Here is a 22,183-nt window from a genome sequence, read left to right as displayed (position 1 = left end):
GCCCCCACCCCCTTCCTGGGCCTTCTATGAGGGCCCCGATCTTCTCCTTTAAAGAACAACCTGCCCCCAGGCCAGCCCTCCGCTTCCCGACCCTGCTCGTTTCTAACACTTATCACCTAACAGACCGTGCAGGTCACTCGTTTATTACCCCCACTCCAGTGCGAGCTCCACGAGAACAGGGGGTTTTGTTTCATCCACGGATGAAGCCCTGGAACCTAGGACAGTGCCGAAGACAGCACGTGCTCGATCAACGTCTGCTGAGCGTCACTGAACGACGTTTGGTCCAGCGTGCTGGTCAACGACCCCTTGCCCAGCACACACCGGCTAGCGAGCTGTGCTCGATCGACTCACACCCAGCTGGGACCACCGGCAAGTCCGAAGCAGCCTCAGTCCCGGTCACTTACTGTAACAGGCAGCTGACGTTCGGGGAGTGTCTCCAGTAGCGGTACAGGGAGACCTGCAGGGTGGGGTGGCACCTGTACTCCTTCAGGATGCTCCGGGTGCTGCCAAAAGAAGGGCTCGGTCAAGCGCGCAAGCAGCACAGCTGCTCCGAGCGGCTGAAGTGGCCGCAGCTGGAGGGCGGGGGCTGAGAGCCGAGGCACCTACTCCTTAAACTTATTGGTCAGAAGAAGGAAGTGGCTCCCCACCAGTCTCCTGACATCAAACTTGCAGAGGTTCTGAAACTCGCGGTAGACTTGCTGCTCGCTGACCCCGGGCCACCTCTTGACGGTGACAATGAGGATGGGAGGGCGGATACTGGGGTGATCTGGACCCGAAAAATTCTAGAAGACAGGGAAGAGAACAGGTTTTCCACAGTTCCTACTGACTGACTACCTACCCAGTTGGAAAATCCTGCGAGAGACACTAGGACAGGCCCTGCGAGCAGGGGGGAGGGAGAGGGGAGGAGAGGAGAGGAGGAAGGAACGGGCGAGCTCACCTTGGCTCAGGCGGGAAAACACAGGAGACAGTCACAGGCTTAGTGGGGCGTGAGCGCCCTCTCTGGCCGCGTTTGGTGGCCATCAGAAGCCCCTGATAGCCCCCAGAGCCCCAAGCTGCCTCCAGCCTCCGAATGGGGGGAGCAAAATGAAGTCTACTTACGATCTTGGGGACCCCGGCTCGGATAAGATTCACCTGGTTCACATAGGGAGCCAGCACATCGAGGTACAGCGGGAAGGAGGGCTTGGGGATGGGAAGAACCCTATGAGGACAGAAAGCCCCAAAGCCTTCAGGCCCACGGGGGGTGTCCCACGTCCTCGGCCGCAGCTGAGGCTCTGGTGACAACGGGCAAGGTGCTGCCCGAGACCCCCCTCCCTCCTCCCCTCACAGGCTCTGGGACTTCTGTTGACGGGCCTCCCCCACACGACCAGCGAGCTCTCACCACGGCCCGAGCCAAGGGAGAACTTCCAGGGGTTACCACCTGTTGGTGGCCATCTGGTAAAGGCCCCTAGGCTCACCAACATCAGCCACAGGCTCAGGGGATGAGCGAGGCCCCTGTTCAGAGGAAGGTCCACTCCATCGCCCCTCGACGAGACTGCAAATGGCCGTCCCTCGCCCCACAGCCTTGTCGTGACTCAGCCTCGCCTCCACCCAGACACCACCACGTACCTGAGCACAGGCCCGCGAGAAAGCACAGCCCTTGGCACCAGGCAGGCCTGGCTGCTACGGAGCTTCTCTAAACCTAGGAGGGTTTCTAGGTTTTGAGGATTAAAAGAAATTGGGGCTTCCCTGGTGGCGCAGTGGTTAAGAATCCACCAGCCAATGCAGGGGACACGGGTTCCAGACCTGGTCCGGGAAGATCCCACACGCCGCGGAGCAGCTAAGCCTGTGCACCACCACTACTGAGCCTGTGCTCTAGAGCCCACGAGCCACAACTACTGAGTCCACATGCCACAACTACTGAGCCCGTGCACCTAGAGCCCGTGCTCCACAACAAGAGAAGCCACTGCAATGAGAAGCCCACGCACCACAACGAAGAGTAGCCCCCGCTCGCCGCAACTAAAGAAAGTGCGCAGCAACGAAGACCCAACGCAGCCAAAAATAAATAAATTAATTAAAAAAAATTTTTTTAATTAAAAAAAAAGAAATTAAGGACACAAGGTCCAGGTACTAAGGCATCAATAAGCTCCACTGCTCTTAGCTGCCCTCACAGTCAGAGCACAGGGAAGAAGGAGACGGGGGCGGGGGTTTCTTACTGAAGCTATAAGCCTCACATCAATGTGTCATAGGCTATTTCTGTGTATAATACCCTTTACCAAAAGAGACAACTTAGGCAGTACCCACATTAACAGGGTAGAGTCTGAAAATGTTTAAGTCAGTCCCAAAGAACACAGTTTTGATCAGCTCCTTCCCCTGGCCTGCTAAATCCTACTTTTATTAAAAAAAAAAAAACAAAAAACCCTCTTGAAGGGTATCTTTATCCCCAGCATGTGGGATCTTAGTTCCCCAGCCAGGGATCGAACCCGTGCCCGCTGCATTGGAAGCACAGAGTCTCAACCACTGGACCACCAGGGAAGTCCCTAAATCCTACTTAACACATGTATGCGGCAAGGATGGTGCCACAGAATGCACAGTTCACGTGTGGAGCTGATGCCTACAAGCCCAGCACTGCAGGCATCCAGGATGACAATGCCCTGAGAAAATGCATTTAAGATTCCAATTTGAGGTTTTAAGAACCTTTCCCCTGTGTGCCTTGTTCCAAGTCACTGCCCTTCTCCCGAGCCTGACTGTGTGAACCCCGAGGATGGATCATTTGTTGGCCTATATGCTTTGCCCTCCTACCTCACTGCGGTTTACACGACACGAGGAAACAGGAGGGTAACAGACAAAGCAAGCATACTGCCCGGGGAACACTGGGGCGGGTGCGGAACCCAAGCCTGACCCACTGTCTTGGCGTCCCGACAGTGACTTTTCCCAAGGCCGACACAAGAGGCAGGGGGGCCGGGACCAGCCCCAGGGTGGGAGGAAGGCTGGGAAAGGCCGCCTATGGAGGAGGGCTGCTTCCATAAATGTGTCATTTACACAATGACACTTGCATCCTGCTTCTTTGGGAGAGTGTGGGAGCCCCGAGGTCTTGGTTTACAGTGAGGGCTCAACAAATCCTGACCACTGATGAGATCACAGGACGAAGGGGACACTCACCCGTGCACTTTCCATAGGAGCAAGTGGGCCACTTTCAAAAGAACTAGAAAAAAAGAAGCTAGAAACGTGACAGACATCGAGGATCAACCTGATCACCTTATCAAAATATGCAAACTCCGGCCTTATTTCCACATGCGCCACCCACCTGGAAGTAAAGGGGGGGTGGGCCCAGGGATGGCGGGGGATGACTGAAAATAAGACAGGGGTCTCCCTTTAAAAGCACAGCAACTCTCACCTGATCCGCACAGGAAGGCATCGTACGCTGCTTCGTGGGGATACTTTGTCTCAACTGAAGTGTTTTTCCAGAAGCAGGAGAGACGGTCAAGCAGCGATTAGAACACAGCCCGGGAAAGGACTCTCCCCCAACCCCGCCCCAGTTCCACACCCACGTCGGCCGTGCACACACAGCCTACAGGTTGTTCCTGCAGAGACCACGCACCCTTCTCTCAGCCATACCCCACTTCGACCTAGGACCTCCCCACAGCAGCAAGAGCGCCACGGGAGGTGGAAGCACAGGGCTTCCGGACAGACGGACGCCCCCGGGACCTCCGACGCCTTCTGGGATGGCTCCTTTCGATCGGGTGGTTATAATATGGACACGGCACGGGAAAAGCCCCACCCGGCCCTCCCACACCTGCCACGTGGAGACCCGGCTTGAGCTCCAGCACCTCAAAGCCGTGCCAACCTCGGAGGAGCACAGCTCAGGCAAACATACGTACCGTATTTTTCACATCTGCTTGCGTGAATAATCACTGGCCCAGAATTCTTGGTGGGATTCAAGTCACTATTAGAGAAGAAAGATCAACAGAAAACGTTCGCTGACAATCCTTTCTCGTTCTCCCCTCATCCTCCTAACAAATAAAAACGTCCTCAGTACTGGGACTCCTTGAAAATCACAACGAAACACAGCTCTAATATAAAATAAAACAAACAAAGAAAACAAAACAAGGATCCAGGCATGGGCAGACAGGTCTTGGTAACCAGGCAACAGGACAGAAGAAAGAACAGCAGAGCCAGAGGCTCCAACCGCGTCATTCTGAGCATTTACCAGACGCGGGACCCCAGCCCGGGCGTCAGGATCAACCCTATGCTGGGTCTGCCCCCGGGAGCTTGCTGTTCAGTGCGTCCTAGAAATGCGACGCCCGAGGCGTGAGCAGTGCACGTCTGGCTATCGAGGGACAGGCCTTCGGGAGGAAAGGCTTCCTGAAGTCGGTGGTCCTACAGGAGAGTCCTGAACCCCAGTGACTCACCTGGTTGAGGAAATGGGGCAGCGCCAGGCACTTCAAGCCAAGAGAAGAGCACGCAGAGACAGCGAGGGAGAGGGCGAAGCCCGCAGCGAAGGGCAGGGGCCGGGAAAGAGCTCGAACGTTATGGTGGGGCTTCAGGAACCAGAGGAAGACTCTGACCAGAAAAATGGTCAAGTTCACATTTTAAAAGATCACTCAAGTGGCAGCCCGGCAGATAAAGTAGGTCAGGCCGCCAAGCTAACCGGGGAGGAGCTACTATCACCATTGGAATAAAAATTAAGGCCTCAGAGAAGGCAATGATCCTGGGGATGCAGAAAAAGGAACCGGTTTCCAGGACATTTAGGGAGTAAAACCAACAGGCCTTGACTAGAAGACGCTGGTGGCCCAGCTCTGGGTCCCCTTCCAGGTCTCAGCTCTGGCATGTGGGTGAACGCGGCTGGCATTCGACAGGGAAACCTTCCCTTCACCTGTTTTCCAACAGAATCTATCGGTACCTCTCTATATGCTTCACATCTCTGAACCCTGATTTCCTCATCTGCTCCTAAGCCGCAAGGTGGCCATCGCTCTGGGGGCCTGCTCTCAAGGTGACTCATGAAGCTAGTGAGAGGCAAAGCTGGGATTTACACCCAGCAAGTCTCGATGCAGAGCCTGCGTACTGAAAACAAGATTCTCTCTCACACCTGCACACGAGCCATCGGCACAGCGCCTGGCGCCGTCAGGACGTGGCAGAAGTTGCTCCAGACACGGGAGTGGGTTTGACGGGCAGAGAGGCGGGCCAAGCAGAAGGTGCCTGCGGCCACGTGGTACAGGAACAACCAGAAGGCAGTCAGGACGCGAGGACTCTGGAGCCGCGGTGGCACAGACGTGGTGGTCGCCGAGGCTGGGGGTGGGTGGATTCGGTCACCCAGGGGCACGGTAACGAGGAAGATGAGGACAGTGGGGACCCTGGAAAGATGTGAGGGACTGAGTGGAAGAACGAGAGCCCGCGAGGAAGAGATTAAAACACTCACCAGAAAATAAGAGAAAGCTGGGAGAGGGCGCAACGGCAGGGAAGGGGGCCGAGGGGCCCAGGGTGTCAGACGCCAGACAGAAGTTAACACTGAGCACGACCGCCTGCCACGCCCTGTTCCAAACGCCTGTGCGCATCTTCCCATCAGCTGGGCCCCGATACCCAGATCGAGTTCCATGGAGGGGAGGCAACCTGACCTCAGTGGGCCCAGGAGAAGGCGAGGCCTCTGAAGAGGCCTGTTGTAAAGACAGAACAAGGACAGTGGTGGCAAGAGGGGAGACCGAGGGGAGCTTCATGTTTTCTGAGTTAGAAGAAAAATGCTGATGCTGAGGGAGAGGCTGAGGACACGGCGGGGGTCAAGGGGGCACGAAGGGCAGGGAGGCTGCTGAACGGAGCGAAGGTGCAGGGCCAGGAGGACGGACAGGCTGCGGGAGGGCAGCCCGTCGTGCCCTGGCCCCATACACGGTAGGCGTCCTGTGTACGGGCTGACAGGAGAGACAGTGGCGAAGAGGGTAACACCGCGCAAGTGTCTGCAGGGGGCTGAGACACTCCCGCCTCTAGCCTCTTGTTTTCTTCTTAGAAATGAAGGCCAGGAGGGCCGTGTGATATAGGAGGAGATGAAGCCTAAGGGGCCAGAGGAGACGATCACGTCGGAAATAACGGATGCCATGAGCCGGAAAGATCATCTATGGGAGACTCAAGAGGCCAGTGCGGCTCCGGCCAGGCATCTTCAGGGGCCCCCGTGCCAGTGGCCGGATGACAGCGAGCCACAGAGACACAGCTTCTTTCCAAAAGGTCTCACCTTCAACTGCTCCCGACGCCACCCTCTCCCCGCTCTGGTTTGCTGGTCCCCCCAGTTGGGGACAAAGGAGTGGGCAGAGAAGCCCCCATCCACTCCAGGCCTTCCAGGCAACACACTCCTGCCAGCACATGCCCGCAGCGTGGCTGGGACACGAGGGAAGACAGGGTCGCTGTTCCTGTAGGAAGGGCAGGAACTCACCCGGTACTAGGACCGTTCACTCACTCCAGTGTTTAATGTGCACCTACTATGCCTCGCACTGCTGTAGGCCTGAGAGAAACATCAAGGTCCAAAAGAAGAACAAAATCTGTTCCCATGGAGCTAATCACTCCAATAATCAAACAGATCACAAGGAAAATAAAACCCTGGCCAACAGAAAACACCAGATAATTAAACAGCTGTAGGTATTTGACCAGGCCCCTTCCCCTCCAGAAGGGGGTTTCGCAACCTCAGCACCAGTAACATTTGGGGCTGGAGAATTCTTTGGGTTGGGGGCTGTCCCGTGCATCCTGGCCTCTACTCACTAGGTACCAGTAGCACCCCTGAACTGTAACGACCAAAAACATCTCACTGTTGCCACATGTGCCCTGGGGAGCAAAATCGCCCCAGGTGAGAACCCCTGATCTATAAGCAGCTCCGAAAAGCAGCTTCCTTACCTGTTTAGTACTTCATAAACTTCTAAAAGATTTGAAACCCTTGGGAAATTCAGTTCCTATAATATGGAAAACAAATTAGGGAGAATAAGACATTTGTGGTTATGTTTATTATCTGCTTCAGGTATTACCAAATGGCCATTAAAATGACCTGGAAAATGCAAACTCCGATAAACTCCTCTCTCTTCACACACACCTATCTTTATTCCTTAATTCGGATGTCAGGGTACCTAGTGTCCTTGGGTTTCCTATAAGGGACCCGGCAACCCAGCCTAAGAAAACTGCCACAAACACAACACAGCAACTTCCTTCAAAGACAAGTGTTTTAGGGGTTTGAGAAACACAGGACTCCAAGGCACAAGACCGCGGCCAAGGACACATTACGCAGGGCACTAGGTACTCTAAGGGACTGCCAGGTCACCAAGGCCCAGAGTTCACCTCATCTCGCGTGCAGTGGAGACTGGTTTGCACTAGTTGCCTCAGATCAGCCCCCGCGTCCTTCCCGCTTCGCCCTAGAACTCCGTTCCGTGGAGATGGGCAGCGTCACAGAACACCGTCAGCTAGAAATACGTGAGGTACGAGTAATACGTGTGTCTCTGGGCAAAGATGTACCAAGTAACCCAGTGCCGTCTTTGTGGTTTCCTTACCGAACTGTAATTCTGATCGGCTTAAAGCTTTATTTACAACACTGATCTGGCTCCCCTTGTTTGGTTCCTCAGTTTTAACTTCTAAACCAGCTGGGTGCTTCCGTTCTCCACACAACCTCAGCTGCAGAACAGAAGTCACCTGGCAGCTGTAGAAATGCCACTCCCGGCCCCTCTACACCAGAGAAGCTGAAGGTGGGGTCTGGGTGTCAGTGTTTACCCTCCCAGGTGATTCTAATGTGTCTGGGTTGAAATCCCATGGCCCTAATGCTCAGTAAAGATAAAATTTTTCAAGTGGGATCCCTGCCCCCAACCCTGACGCTCTTTAAGCACGTTGCAAACACTCACTGTGTGTACACCAAGCTCTAGAACAAGTTGTTCTGCTGTGCCATCTAAATAAGCCCGTGAACTACACACCAGTAAGTCAAAACGTGAGAACTTGAATGAAGGAAAGAAAAAAAAAATCACACATAAGCTAGCATCACTCAGAGGTGGTAGAATAAAAAAAGAAAACCAATACTGGTTGTAAAATACGAGAAAAGGGTTCAAGGAAACGTTCAAGGAACGCACGCTCTCGTTCTTTTGAAAAGAACGAGAAAGCTAAGTGTTAGTGGGACAAACGAAGCATTCCTTTCCCCAGAGCAGTTTAACTTATTACCTTCCAGATATCCTTTGCCACACTTTTGGTGTCAATGAGAACAGGAAATAGGTTGTGGATATTCAGCTTAAATTCATCATAGCTTTCTGAAGGGAAAGACCCAGATAGTCAGAAGTGAGTTCATTGGTAAAAATGGGAAGAAATTCTCCAATCTAGCTTGTCACCAACACTGGCTAATAAAGCAAATAAAACAAAATAGGAATTGAAAACATCCTTACTCCTAATCATCAAGGATTTCTGAATCTCAAACCAACCTGACATCACCATTTGTAACAGCAAAAGCTAAACGGTTTTCCCAAATTCAGGCCAACATTAGTTAACGCAATTTGCAAAGTTCTAGCCAATGGAAAAGGGAGAACGAGGTATGACTGGAAAGGCAGATGTGAAGTCTGTAAATAACTGTTCAAAGAAAAATCCAGTAAGTTAAAAATTATAAGTGCCTTGATAAAAATTACCTATTAATTCACGTATTTATCAAAATTATACCTGCATATAGTTGTCTGCAAAACAAACCAACCCAAACCCCTCTGCTAGCCCTCTTCTCACTGCCCTCCCATTTCCTATTCCCCAAAGGCAACGACCTTCAATTTTTTCTTTCGGAGTTGATTCCCACATCTCTAAATAACATGCTCACGCTGCTCGGTGATTTCCCGGTTTGGGGCCCTCACTAAACTGTTGACTCCCACGAGGTAGGAAAATAATCACCCCTTCTACCTCGTACGCCTCACCATTGCCAGCACCTGTGCATTACTCACCAAGGGGCCAGGTGGTCTCCTCCAATGACTTCCTTTCTGGCACAGCTTTTGTTCCAGCAATTTTTTTGTTTGGTTGTTTGCTTAGTCTTTTGGTGAGTGATTATTTTACCCTTGATTCTCCCCAAGTTCTCTCAAGATGCTCAAACTGAGGTGTTTTTTTTAATCAATTCATTTCCTAGAGAACTCTCTCCTAGAACCTTCTCACCCCTTTCAATCTACACTGGTGTTCTCAGTACATCGTTAGTTCATTTAATCCCCAAACAACTCTGATATCCATACTGTTGATATCATTTCCCCCGTTTTACAGACATGGAAACAGAACAGGCACGTTTAAGTAACTTGCTTGAGATCGCACATAACAATGGTGGGATGGGGCCTCAACGTGACATCTGAATGCGTGCTTTTAACTGCTATGTCACACTTCTGTGTGTCCAATGGCATCAGTCATGGAAAAGACTGGGACGGGCATAAGTCAGTACCACGTGGCCATTAAATGATTTTAGGTTAATGACATAAATAAATGCTTTTGGCAAGTGAAAAAAAGCCAAAATCAAAATCATCTACGCAGTGTGGTCAAATACGTAAAAAGCCATGACAGAGGGAAAAGCAAAAAGTGTCAGGATTATAGCTGTGATGACACGTCCCCTGCCCGTCTCTGATTTTGCTAAGTCTTATGCAATGAGACTGAACAACTTCCATAACAGGGGGGAAGAGTATCAATTCAAATGTAAGTTTTTCTCCTGGAGAAAGTCCCCCAGCTCCAGGAAAATGGTAAGAGGCACAGATGTACGCGACCTCTCCGGACACCTGTGAGGCCCTGGGGATGGCTGTGTGTGGAGGGGCTCCCTCAGGGGCACGATTCTGGGCCAATCCCCTTGCCGGATGGCAAGCTAAGGTCAGAGGCAGGAGAAGGATGGTCTGTCCCTACCTGGGAGAGGTCTGAAGAACTTCTCGTGGAGATGCAGCAGGTCCATCAACATATTATGTCCCACTAAGGGCTACTTGGAGGAAATCGACAGGTGAGAGGAATGAACTTGCAAAAATAAAACAGACGCCACCGACTAACCGCTGTCTCCAGCCAAGGGTGCAGCTTTAGAACCCACTGCATTCTGACGACGTGGTAATCCCATCCCCACCTGCACTCCACTCCCATGAAAGGTAGCCTGACTGCTTAAAGGCCAGAAAAGCAAAGCAGCGAGTCAGAGGGACTCGAGGCCTGGGCCGCGCTGGGAATCTAAGCTGTGAAGCAGACATGTGCAGTCCCCAAGTAGTTTTAGGTCAATCAGTATTGAAATGCCCATGTGTCTGAAAGGAGCGAAGAACTAGTAATATTTCACAGGGACAGTCTTTCCCCAAATGAATCTGTCATGATTTTGTGAAAGCAAGGTTAGATCCATAAAGCCAGTTAACAAAAAGGAAGTCACTTATCTTAAGGAATCTTAGCGTACTGTTGAAGGACCCATTAGGACCTACAGCCAAAATTACAAAAGACTGCTGAAGACCAAGGAAAGAGATACTTTTTCCCTACCTTCTGGGCTTTCACCAGCATCTGGAAAAACACAGAAAAACCCCTCGCAGAGAGAAGAATCTTCTCCTGCCAACAGCTCTCTCGATCGCAAGAGGTGTTCTCCAGATACCAGCGATGCCGTTTACTCACTTTCTTCACTGTCACCTGAAAGGAGAAGTAGAGACAAGGTCCCTGTATCCTGGGTTCCTGGGAATGGGGCCAAAAAAGTGGTCCTTCATCTCAAAAGGGAGGAGAGGGAGCGGGGGAGAAGAAGCCTTTCACAGAGGCCAGATTTGGCCAAATGAGAGAGAAATGATAGAGCCACTGAGGCTGCCCCCCTCCAGGTGGGAACTCACCCCCTGGTCTCTCATCACCGTCCAGATGTCGGGGAGGGCCTTCCTCAGCACAAGCTGGACCTCGAAGGCCTGGAAGCCTGCAGCAAGGAAACAAGACTTGCACAGAACCACTGCAGACCCTGGAACGGCAGTCCACCCTCCCCTCAAGAGAAGCCCAAGAGGAAAAGCGGCTGAGAGATGGATGGATCAAGTGGAAAGACAGCTCTTAGGTATACCCAAGCCCACAAGGCCAAGCGACAGGGATGGCACGGCATGATCTAGGGCAGCTTTCTTGAAGTTTCTGATCTCGGGGCCACTCTTAAATTGAGGACCCCAAAGAGTCTTTGTGTGTGGGGGGGTACGGGTCTTGATATTCATCATGTTAGAAATTAAAACTATACATGAAATTCGAAATCGCCAAGTTTTAAAAATAATAAACCCATTCATTACACTTTTGCCCATGATTTTGTAACATCACGTGCTGGTTATTTGGAGCACACTGGTTTCCTGAGTCATACACGTTGTCCAAGTGTTCACACATCATACAATACCATCAAAAGGCACTTGTACATATGGCCACTGATCTCATTAGAAAGGTCTCATAAAGTTGTCCAGCTTATGGTGACAGATGCAAGCTTTCCAAAATTCCAGTCTTTTATTGAAAGGTCAAATTTCATCTCTAGCAAATACTGTAAGTTAGTCTCCCTGAAGACAAGGCTTACTTTTTTCACTTGAGAAAGTGATTGAAAATACCCACATTGAAACAACCAGTCAGTTCCTTCAAGTAAAAATTATATTCCTTAGGGGAATTCCCTGGCAGTTCAGTGGTTAGGACTCAGCGTTTTCATTGCCGAAGGAGGGCCTGGGGTTCAATCCCTGGTCGGGGAACTAAGATCCCACAAGCCATGCGGCATGGCCTATATATATATTTATATATATATATACACACACACACACACACACATATATGCCTTTAAATAAATAAGTAAATAAAAGGGAGCTAATTCAACTCTCAACACAAAAACCTGCACAAGTGCTTCTGCCCAAGACAACCACTGTACTTCGGTAGCAGCAGCAATGTTTCATGAATATTTATTTTTTCTGTACTTATTTTGATACACAGAATATTTTAAAAGATGAGCAATCAAATGTTGAGATTTAATAAAATTAAAAATTATTATTTCACTAAAAAGAATTATTTCACTAAATTCCAAGTAAAACTGGAATTTTTAAAAACTGGAAGCAGTAACAAAGAATACGACTACCAGCGTGGTCGGACGCGCCTCCCTTCACCTGTGCTGAGGTGCCAGCCTCTCTACCCACCGCTGCTGCAGGGCCATCAGTGCAAATGGCACAGTGATAATGGCAAGTGATAGCCGAGTGATATTCTGACAAGAGTTTTGACCTTGTGAACCCCTTGCAAAGGGTCTCAGAGACCCCTGGGGTCCACCGACCAGGGCTGAGAACCGCTATTCTAGGGCAGGTTCATTGTGATCCCACATTGTCCCGTTGGGGGAAATTCAGAGAAATTCAGAGATTAACAACAGCAAAGCAAGAGTCCATAGGGCACCAAGGATTGGGATAAGAAGGATGGCTCTGAATGGAACTTTACTCCCTCAACCTTAAAATTCAGAATCGGTTGAAAACCCTTCAACCTCAGAATTGAGGTCAGGACTCTATCTAACCACAAGGACCATGTGTCTGCTGAGCTGCCGCCCAGGATCCACCAGGGGAGAAGGGATGCTCCCCCACCCTCCAGCACGTTACAGCGGCCGGTTCCACAGCTCCCAGGCCGGGGAGCCACCTCCTGCCTACCGGTGATACCAGGGAGGGTCATCCAGTCGCCTTCCTCTGCCAGGTCCAGCCAGCGCGTCACCTCGTCAATCACCACCTTGATTTGATCTTTATCCAGAGAACTGAAAATGGGCACAGTGAAGCGGGAATGCTGGGGAAGACCACAGAACCATGAGACAGCGCTCACGTGGGAGAGGCTTCTGAAGGCTCCTGTTTTAACACTGTGATCTCAGCAAGAAAATGGACCCCAAAGAGACCACTTCTTTTCTGAGTCTTGTTTTGCAACAGGAAGCCAATCACTTGGCCTCTACCCTCTGGTCTGTCCTCAGGAGCCCTTCTGCCCCTCCCTCGGACGGGACTATGGGCGGGAGGATGCTGGGATGCAGTCCACACTGAACAACACCATCAGCCCTATCTTCTCAATCCTGCTCTCAGAGGTGGAAGAGCACCATCTGCTGAAGCATGGAGAAGACAGCAACTTTGGTAAGTACACCTTCTCCTGCGTTAGAAGTATAAGGACATGATGTTATGCTGAGAAAAGGAAAGACTTTTCTCCAACACTTGAAGGTAACAGAAGATTAAAAATTCAATTTGTTTTTCCCTTCCAAAAGGTATTTTTATATAAAACCACAAACAGACATTAAAAAAAAATGCCCACATTACATAATTATCTGGACCAGATAATCGTAACATTCCAGAACTAAAAGCTGTCTAATTTAACCCCTTCTTGAGAGAGGCAAAGAGTCTCAAGCTCAAAGACCTTAGAGGACTGGTTCAAAACCAGAAAGCTAGCGGACAGCAGGGCCTGTGTGGGCCCGGGCGGCCTGCTCCTTCTAGCACACAACGAGGCTGTGCAGGCCTGGCCCCAGCCCTACAGTACAACTGGGTTTCTGGAGGCACTGGAGGCCAAAGAAAAAAGGCAGAGATCCTGCCCTGGGGAACACAGCAGTGTCAGGCACGTGGGGCAACGTGCCCAAGCCAAGGCATGTGACTACCTGGTCAAGGCTACCTGTGATTTACCTTGAAAAATCCCTAAGATCACGTGGGAGGCCAACATAACATCTCACAAGGAGGCCAACAGAGCCATCTTCCCCTCTAGCCCTGGAATGGGGTTCCTGCCTCTTTGAGTACCAAATTAACAGTCAGTTCTTTCTCCCCTTCATTGTTAAACACTAAAATCACACGCTACACAGTGAGAGATTTCTTATCTCAGGCCTGAGAACGGTATCACCAGCACTTCAGGCTGTTGCGTTTGACTGAGCGTGGGTCCAGGAAGCTACGCCAGCTAAAGTTGATGGTGTGAGGTCAGCCTGTCCTGGAGACAGCACGTCTACGCACAGGAAAGCCAGAAACACACCAGCAGCAAAGAAACCCACAAAGCACCCGGAGAAGCAGGCTTTACCTGCGAACTCTCCAGTTCCCAGTCAGGATGCTGTGTTTAATTTTCTTCTCCTGTTCTTCGTTCATATATGGGATTCCATTCTTGAGAAACTGAAGGTAGGAACAGACAAGGAAACTAGTCAGAGGCATCCTCTGTGCTGGCAGCAGAGTGGAAAGAAACCTTCCTTGTCCGCGTTTTGAGGACAAGTCAGAAAGGGGACAGGAAATGGATTCAGACCAGGTGGGCTAGATAGCCTTGCAACCCTTCCCGGTCCCCTCCTCCAATGCTGTACCTTGTTATAATCGAAGCCATGCTCATTCAAAAACTGAACACTAGAAGCCTGGAAAGAGAACTCTGAATCCAAAATCCCAAATGTTGTAGGGAAGAGAAAGAAGTTACACGAATGGGCTTCATACCTAGAAAAAAAATACACATAGGGAGAAAAAGATGAAAACCAGTTTTAGAATTCTGGCTCACACCACAGGCTTCTGAGTGGGCTCTTCCCTCCACTTGAGAAGTACAGTTGACCCCTGAACAACACGGCGGTTAGGGGCGCCAACCGTTCATGCAGTCAAAATCCGCGTATAATTTACAGCCTGCCCTGTGTCTACACATGGGTACCGTCATTTTAGTGAAAAAAATCTGAGTATAAGTGGACCCATGCAGCTCAAACCCCGTGTTGTTCAAGGGTCCACTGTACTTGAATGTCAGCTATATCTCAAGCACTATGACTGGCATGGGGGTGGCCAATGAAAAAAGGCAGAGATCCTGCCCCTGGGGAACAAAGTCTGACGCCCTATTTGAGACAGTGGGGCTGCCATCCAGCATCCTTTCTGACTGCTGCCGCCTGGGAGGTACATCACCTTCATTATAACACTGTTAATTGCAATCCTGAAGGCGCACACAGGAGACAAGGAAATGGGGAAAGGAGCACCAAAGGTACAGGGGTGTTGGGAAAGGCCCCCAGAGATGGTGCTGCTTTGAGAGACTTGAAGGACCAGCGGGCATCGGCAGGGGAGGCGGGTGGCGGGCACAGAAGCCGGAGAGTCTACAGAGCACCCGGGGCCAAAGCGCTTCAGAGCCTGACGCAGAATTTGAAGGGGGAGCAGGTGGAGAAGGTAAATGGGCAAGAGCCATGTGTTTTGCCAAAGGTCTTTATACATACTTGTTGGACTCGCCTTCAATACTGGAAAACATAGACAATCCTAGAAGAATGATGGTAGAGAGAATGAATACCAAAAGAAAAGCTACCAGAAGTTAACTACAGAAAAACTTCTGCACAGTACTTTGCACCCAAAGCTATTGTACGAGCTTTAAGATAACTTCTAAAAAAGAAAGAAATGAAGAGTCAAAACATGAGAACTGTCCAACTGTCATTCACACGGAAATTACTGAAATATAATTGTGACTGGCTGTTCAAACACAGAATGTTAAATTGACACTTCTATGGTTTTAAAACTAGTAAAAGGAAACACTAAGAAAAAAAAGAGAAAAAAGGGATAATAAAAGAAAAAAGAGAAAACACTAAGATCTATGAAGATGTATACATTTAATTGCTTTAGAATGTCTGTACCGCTAAAAAGACCACACACAAAGTGAAAAAGACTTTGAAGTAGGGGAAAAACAATACAAACGCATCTAAGTGCTGTTTCCCATACTTTCAAAGAGGTCTCACAATTAAGAAAAACAATCACAACAGAATAATAGCAAAGGACAAGGACACAGAGCAAAACACACACATACACATACACACACACACACACACACACGGGTGTTCACCATCATTCACAGGAAAAGAATCAGTAAAATGTCTCATGACCTGTTTTTTAAATAAAGTTTTATTGAAATACAGCTAGCTCATTCATTTGTGTATTAACTACAGCTGATTTCTCATTAACAAGGGCAGCACTGAGTAGTTGTAACAGAGACAGTATGGCCTACAAAACCTAAAATATTTCGTTTAGCCCTTTACAGAAACAGTTTGTTGATCCTGTATTAAAAATGTAAATCAGAACGGTAATTTTAGATCATTTTTCCTCTACCAGGTGGGCAAAAAATTAAGACTGGTAATACTCAGTGTGAGTGAGGGAAACAGACACATTCCCTGTTAGTGTAAGTCTCTGTAAACTTCTCAGATGGTTGGTAGGAAGAGCAATAGTTAGACAACAAATCAATACTTTAATGCACATACTCCACTGCTACAAGTATACCAAACACATATATTCACAAATACACAGTAACATATAAGCACTAAGACAGTCAATGCAGCCCTGTTTCATCACATACAAATGGTAACTAAAGTACTCATCATTAGGAGGGGGAGCCAACAGATACATTCAGTTTGGAGTGCTATGCAACCGTTAGAAACGAACAGGAGGGCTTCCCTGGTGGCGCAGTGGGTGAGAGTCCGCCTGCCGATGCAGGGGACATGGGTTCGTGCCCCAGTCTGGGAAGATCCCACATGCCGCAAAGCGGCTGGGCCCGTGAGCCATGGCTGCTGAGCCTGAGCGTCCGGAGCCTGTGCTCGCAACAGGAGAGGCCACAACAGTGAGAGGCCCGCGTACCGCAAAAAAAAAAAAAAAAAAAAAAAAACGAACAGGAAATCTGTATATGCTGATATAGAAAGATCTCTAAACCCCAGTCGTGGGGAAGAAAAAAAACGATGCAGAACAACATGTTTATAGTATGATCTTGTATGATTTTTCTTTAAAGAAAACATACAAATTTTTCCCTGAAAGATGGTACAAGTTCCTTAATGTTGATTTAGGCATGGAGATCACGTTTCTGCTTATTCTGAAGTGTTAGGTCTCGCAGGCATGACATGGCCAAAAACCAAATGAGCACGCAAAACGATAGCCAGTATCTCACAAAGGCGCCAGTAGGAAACACTGTTTCCCAGTAGGAAACACAAAGACAATTTTAAAAAAGGAAGAGGGCTTCCCTGGTGGCGCAGTGGTTGGCGGTCCGCCTCAGAGGGTGTGGGTTCGTGCCCCGGTCCGGGAGGATCCCACGTGCTGCGGAGCGGCTGGGCCCGTGAGCCGTGGCCGCTGGGCCTGTGCGTCCGCGGCCTGTGCTCCGCGGCGGGAGAGGCCGCAGCGGTGAGAGGCCCGGGCACAGCAAAAAAAAAAAAAAAAAAAAAAAAAAAAAAAAGGAAGAAAGTCTCTATTTCAGTAACTTATAAGAAACAACTGAAGATTAAACTCACCAATCTGACAGATGGTGAACTGCTGAACACTCTGACGGGTCTTTAGATACCACTCTGATGGCAAGTCAAACAGACTGTGAAAAAATAGGCATCTCAGTGCAGAGGCAAGCAGATGGCATCAAGGCAGCACTGCCTCCGTGCTGGATCAGCACGTCTCAACCAGGGGCAGCACTTTCCTTGTTACAACTAGAGAACCAGCGTTCCTGACAAGGACCAGGTCCCCAAACCCCACACAAAATGCTGTCCTGCCCGCCCAATGCCAACAGGGTGCCTGTCGGGAAACAATGCTGGCCGGCCAGGGTGTCGTCCAGGAGCGCGCGGCCGAGAAACTCTCCAGCTCAGCTCTAAGGCAGTTTTAGCTTTACCTGATCTGCTGGGGCCCGGACGGGTTAGAACGAAGACCAGTGAACTCTATGTCTAGACCTGCAGGGGAGGCAAGAAAGACAAGAGTCCCCAGGCGCAGGCCATCGCAAGGCTCTTTGTGCTGTAAACGCTGCTGGTGGTAAAAGTTCTGGCTCACCTTTTTGCTGCTCAAGAGGCCAGGAGAAATCAAGAAGGGAGAACAGAGGAAGCCAAAGCAAGGACAAGCCAGGCCACCCCGTTCCACCTGGACCAAACTGGGGCCAAGGCTGTAACTGCTGCCTAACATCCCCCCCAGGCCCGAGAAGGCACACACCCTGTCCTTCGGAGGGGCCCTGTTTTAAGCCTCCTGCAACCTGGCAACCACCCAGCCGGGCCTCACCTCTCCGCCCTGCGCCGCCCGAACCACACCCTCCCGCCGGCCAGGGGGCTGCGGCGACGAGGCCCGGAATCCCGGCGCCTTACCCACGAAGTCCGCGCCCAGGACGAGCTCCTGCAACAGAGGGAGCCTCTGCTCAAACTCATCGGCGCCCACGTCCATGGCCGCGCAGCTCGGCTGAAGGCGCCCGGTGCGGCCACGTGCTGCCACGCGCTTCCGCCGCGCCGCCGTCTTAAAGGGCTCGCGGCGGGGAAACCCGCTGCCCAGCACACCGCCACCAGCCCCGGGAGCCTCTGACCGGCGGAGGGCGGCGCCGGCCACCTGCCCACCCACGGGCGTTTGATCTTACACTTGGGCCCCTACGGTGAAGCGAAGCTTAGTTAGACTCCGCCCTGGCGCTCAAAGGCCATTTACCTTGCTCCGCAGCAATTTCTTCGCAATCCCTACAAGGGGAGAATATCATTTACGTAGAATGTGAAGAGGAATGGTAGGAAAAGAAGACCCTGAAACAGTAGGAACGGACCAGTAAACAGCACCTGAAAGAATTGCAGTAGATCAGGTACTGCAGCTACGGTGCAGGGATAGAGGGACTGCATCTTGTCGGTTTTCCAAATCCGCACTTCTTCCCAACTTGGCCATCGCCGCCAACATGGGTCTGTCCCATCTCCTCCCCAACAACCCGCCTTCTCCCTCTCTATTTTGCATCACTGCTGCCTTTGTAATACCTTGCATCAAACTTGCCACACAAAGCCTCAAAAATTGCCCATCAAACTGAAGTTCTTGGTACAGAGATGATCTACATCGTACGCCTAGAAAAAATCCCTACCTATGGCGTCCCTTACAGGTGAACCCTATTTTTGTCACTGTCAATTTCCAAAGCCACACTACTCCAGTCCGTGGTCTCCTTTGCATCCTCCCCTGAACTCTAGACTTGTCTGAACAGCCTTCTAGGACTGTGGTCTTCAAAGTGAGATGCTCCAATCTTTAAGAAGAGGGAAGAAAATATTAGAACTATACTATGTATTTGTAAATGTGTCCACTGGGGTATCTGTTGATCAGAAGGGGACTACTAAGCCATTGCACTCTGAAGGCCTCTCAGAGTGAATCAAACTTTTAAAAAATGTTGGTGCATACGTATTTCTTGTTAAAATAATAATACACTGAATACTTAGATTAACAGTAGCGATGTTATTTCACTTCTGTATAAATATACAATTGGGAGTACACATTTCAAATGTGGGGGGGAAATGCTCTAGAAGCCACTTTAACTGCTTACTGGTTCTTCCTCTTCGCATTTGTCTTAAATAGCCAAAATCAGTTAACACCTTACTTTGATTTAGCCACTCATTTAAGAGACCCGCCGTGATTCCCATCTACCCCACTTCAATTTTAAATTAACCTGAATGTACTTCAAGCTTCATCTCCTACCTAACAAATTTTCACTTGATGGCAAACTTAGCATACACTAACCCTGTCCATTTCCTTTCCTCACTGCATTCCTTTCTTCTTTCAAACCTGGTTGTTAGGATCCAGGAGCCCAACTGAGGTTAGGATTTGCCCCTTTTATCTTCACATGACTGTTTATAATAAATTGACTGATATTGACATCTCTTATTAAAAAAACACCTCCACACCCTGAGCGGCAACCCAGCCACGGTGACAAATGCATAAACCTATGTGTACCCATGCCACAGTGAGCTCAAAGGCAGAGAAAATGTCATATAACCAGAAAATAAGAGTTCACAATATACCTTTATTCTTTAACTTATAAACATTTGTTCCTCAAAAGTTAATTACAGGCTTCCCTGGTGGTGCAGTGGTCGAGAGTCCGCCTGCCAATGCAGGGGACATGGGTTCGTGCCCTGGTCCAGGAAGATCCCACATGCCGCGGAGCGGCTGGGCCCGTGAGCCACGGCCACTGAGTCTGTGCGTCCGGAGCCTGTGCTCCGCAACGGGAGAGGCCACAACAGTGATAAGCCCGTGTACGGCAAAAAAAAAAAAAAAAATGTTAATTATAATTGGCAACAGCTCTTCTCAAATACGTCTCTCACGTCAGAGAGAGGAGAAGAATTTAGCCCTGGATTTAAAATAAACACACACAAGGAAAGAAGAGGACAACCTTTACTAATAACATTCCACTGTTAGGTTACTGTACAGGACGTCCAAGCTGGCGGTTCGTCTAGAGACTCTCTTCTGATGAACGAACAGCTGACAGCTTTACATTTACAAGTATCAAGCAACGCTTCTGCTTCATTCATAGATTCTCCGAGGCTCCTGCAGCACCACACCACCTTCTGTCATGGCACTCTGCAGTCGTTTCATCTGGTTTTGAAGATCAGGAAAAAAGGAAAAGATGAAGTCAACACCACAAGCTGACAACAGTTCACTTCCCAAGAGAAGGAGAAATAAACACCTGATTTGATCCTTGCTAACTTCCCAGCCTACACTGGTTTTTCAGAAAGTGACCTTAATAACGACACAGATAAGAAAAAAGAGGATGTAGAGATGTCAAGGATTAGCAGCATTTTAAAATATTCTATCGACAAGATGTTACTATATGAACAGGGAAGCAGAGTGGTCAACATTATGGCTATGAAATCGGTCACGTGGGTTTGAAGCCTGCCCCGTGCCACGAGGACTGGGCCAGCCAGCCTCAGCTGACCTACAGAATACGAGTGCTGACGCGCTACAGGCTGCTGTGAGGGAATGCACATCAGGATACTGACCTCAGGCTCTGACACTTGGAAAGAACTTAAAAATGGAACTATTATTATGTAAATATCTAGTGTCAAGAATTAACACAATACCTTTAAACTAAGTACATGAAAACAAAAATACCGAGTCTGAGGCTGCCTCCCAAGGAGTTGGTTGGTAGACCATGAAGTTGATTCCTGCTTCCAAGCACCGCTCTGCCAGCACTCGTCCTACACTCTCACAAGCCACCACATTTCTGGTGCTATAAAGGTGTTTTTTAATAGCCCATTCACGAGTGGATGCCGAAACCACAGTCTGGCCATTGCGATGCTCAACAAACGCATCTATGTGATGCTGACTCCTTATAACTCGCAACCTAAATGAGGTGAGAGAATAAAATCATAAAAGAATTCTAAAGATAAATGACTTCAGGTGAATAAATGCCGAAATATTTCTCAAGAATGTAATGTCTGGTTCATTTACTTCAGCATACTTAACCTGGCTTTTACTTGGGAAAGGTGTTTTTCCCTTGCTTTTATGAGAATATCATCAGCAATAAACCAAACATTTCTACTTAGCCTCAAATATCCAGGAGAAATTTGGTATTTCTGACTGCTGAGATTTACACAGCATCTACTTCAAAAAAGGACTTGAAGAGGCAAAGCTAAGTTGCTGACCCTACACTGGATAAAAATATACTTACTACATGCTATTTTTTTTTTTAAAGGAAGGAAATATTTTATTTATTTTTTGGCCACGCCATGTGGCATGTGGGATCTTAGTTCCCTGACCAGGGATCGAACCCGTGCCCCCTGCATTGGGAGTGTGGAGTCTTAACCACTGGACCCCCAGAGAAGTCCCCTTACTATATGCTTTTATTTTCTAGCTCACGATTTAAATATAAAAACAGAAATCATAAGTGTACTAGAAGACAACATGGGAGAAGTTTTAAGTAATGTCAAAGTAAGATAAACCTATTTAACTATATCAAGCTATTTAACATGACCTCAAACTACATCATATGGCTTTTGTTTAAAAAAAAATTAACAAAGTTTTCTGCATGCTAAGAAAAATAAGAAAACAAAACAGTAAAGTCAAAAGGCAAGCAATGAAACAAAAAATACTTTTAAATCATATATTATGCTAATTTCCATAATATGTAAAAAGCCTCCTATAATCAATAAGGAAATGACCAGTAACTTAATAGGCAGAGGATGGACAGACTGTTCACAGAAAAGAAAAATATTAATGACTCTTAAACCCATGAAAATATGCCCAATCTCACCGCTAAATTGCATGGACAAGACAATTCATTTCAACACTGTTTGAAATCATAAAAGATAATCATCAATAGGCAGTCAGTTAATTAAAACAGCCATGCAACGGTATTTTATTTTTATTTTTAAAATCTTTATTGGAGTGTAATTGCTTTGTAATGTTGTGTTAGTTTCTGCTGTATAACAAAGCGAATGAGCTATACATATCTCCCTCCCACCCTCCCTATCCCACCCCTCTAGGTGGTCACAAAGCACCAAGCTGATCTCCCTGTGCTATGCAGCTGCTTCCCACTAGCTATCTATTTCACATTTGGTAGTGTATATATGTCAATGCTACTCTCTCACTTC

At 48.8% G+C, this 22,183-nt stretch overlaps 2 protein-coding genes across 3 annotated transcripts in view; both read right to left on the bottom strand.

Moving 5' to 3' along the window:
- Positions 1-18,026, bottom strand: part of PNLDC1 (PARN like ribonuclease domain containing exonuclease 1) — an 18,899-nt gene extending 873 nt beyond the window's left edge. The window contains exons 1-18 of the mRNA XM_024748005.1: positions 17,951-18,026; positions 17,491-17,548; positions 17,126-17,199; positions 15,086-15,125; positions 14,213-14,336; positions 13,942-14,030; positions 12,561-12,661; positions 10,767-10,843; positions 10,432-10,575; positions 9,832-9,901; positions 8,149-8,234; positions 6,850-6,905; positions 3,858-3,922; positions 3,374-3,427; positions 3,139-3,181; positions 1,099-1,198; positions 607-782; positions 405-503 (exon numbers count right to left, since the gene is read on the bottom strand). Coding sequence (XP_024603773.1) covers positions 405-503; positions 607-782; positions 1,099-1,198; positions 3,139-3,181; positions 3,374-3,427; positions 3,858-3,922; positions 6,850-6,905; positions 8,149-8,234; positions 9,832-9,901; positions 10,432-10,575; positions 10,767-10,843; positions 12,561-12,661; positions 13,942-14,030; positions 14,213-14,336; positions 15,086-15,125; positions 17,126-17,199; positions 17,491-17,548; positions 17,951-18,026 — 1,532 coding nt within the window. The remainder of the gene's footprint in view (positions 1-404; positions 504-606; positions 783-1,098; positions 1,199-3,138; positions 3,182-3,373; positions 3,428-3,857; positions 3,923-6,849; positions 6,906-8,148; positions 8,235-9,831; positions 9,902-10,431; positions 10,576-10,766; positions 10,844-12,560; positions 12,662-13,941; positions 14,031-14,212; positions 14,337-15,085; positions 15,126-17,125; positions 17,200-17,490; positions 17,549-17,950) is intronic.
- Positions 18,027-19,967: 1,941 nt separating this feature from the next.
- MRPL18 (mitochondrial ribosomal protein L18) overlaps positions 19,968-22,183 on the bottom strand; it is a 6,129-nt gene continuing 3,913 nt past the window's right edge. Inside the window, exons 3-4 of one of the 2 annotated variants that reach the window (XM_024748050.1) lie at positions 20,703-20,934; positions 19,968-20,186 (exon numbers count right to left, since the gene is read on the bottom strand). In XM_024748050.1, coding sequence (XP_024603818.1) covers positions 20,115-20,186; positions 20,703-20,934 — 304 coding nt within the window. In that variant the 3' untranslated portion in view covers positions 19,968-20,114. The remainder of the gene's footprint in view (positions 20,187-20,702; positions 20,935-22,183) is intronic. The other variant, XM_024748051.1, reaches the window with a different exon arrangement.

The sequence above is a fragment of the Neophocaena asiaeorientalis genome, unplaced genomic scaffold, assembly GCF_003031525.2.
Source record: "Neophocaena asiaeorientalis asiaeorientalis breed wild unplaced genomic scaffold, Neophocaena_asiaeorientalis_V1.1 scaffold123, whole genome shotgun sequence".
Classification (NCBI taxonomy): Eukaryota; Metazoa; Chordata; class Mammalia; order Artiodactyla; family Phocoenidae; genus Neophocaena; species Neophocaena asiaeorientalis.
Note: the sequence above shows the minus strand (reverse complement) of the source record. Positions and strands in the feature narration are given on the sequence as shown.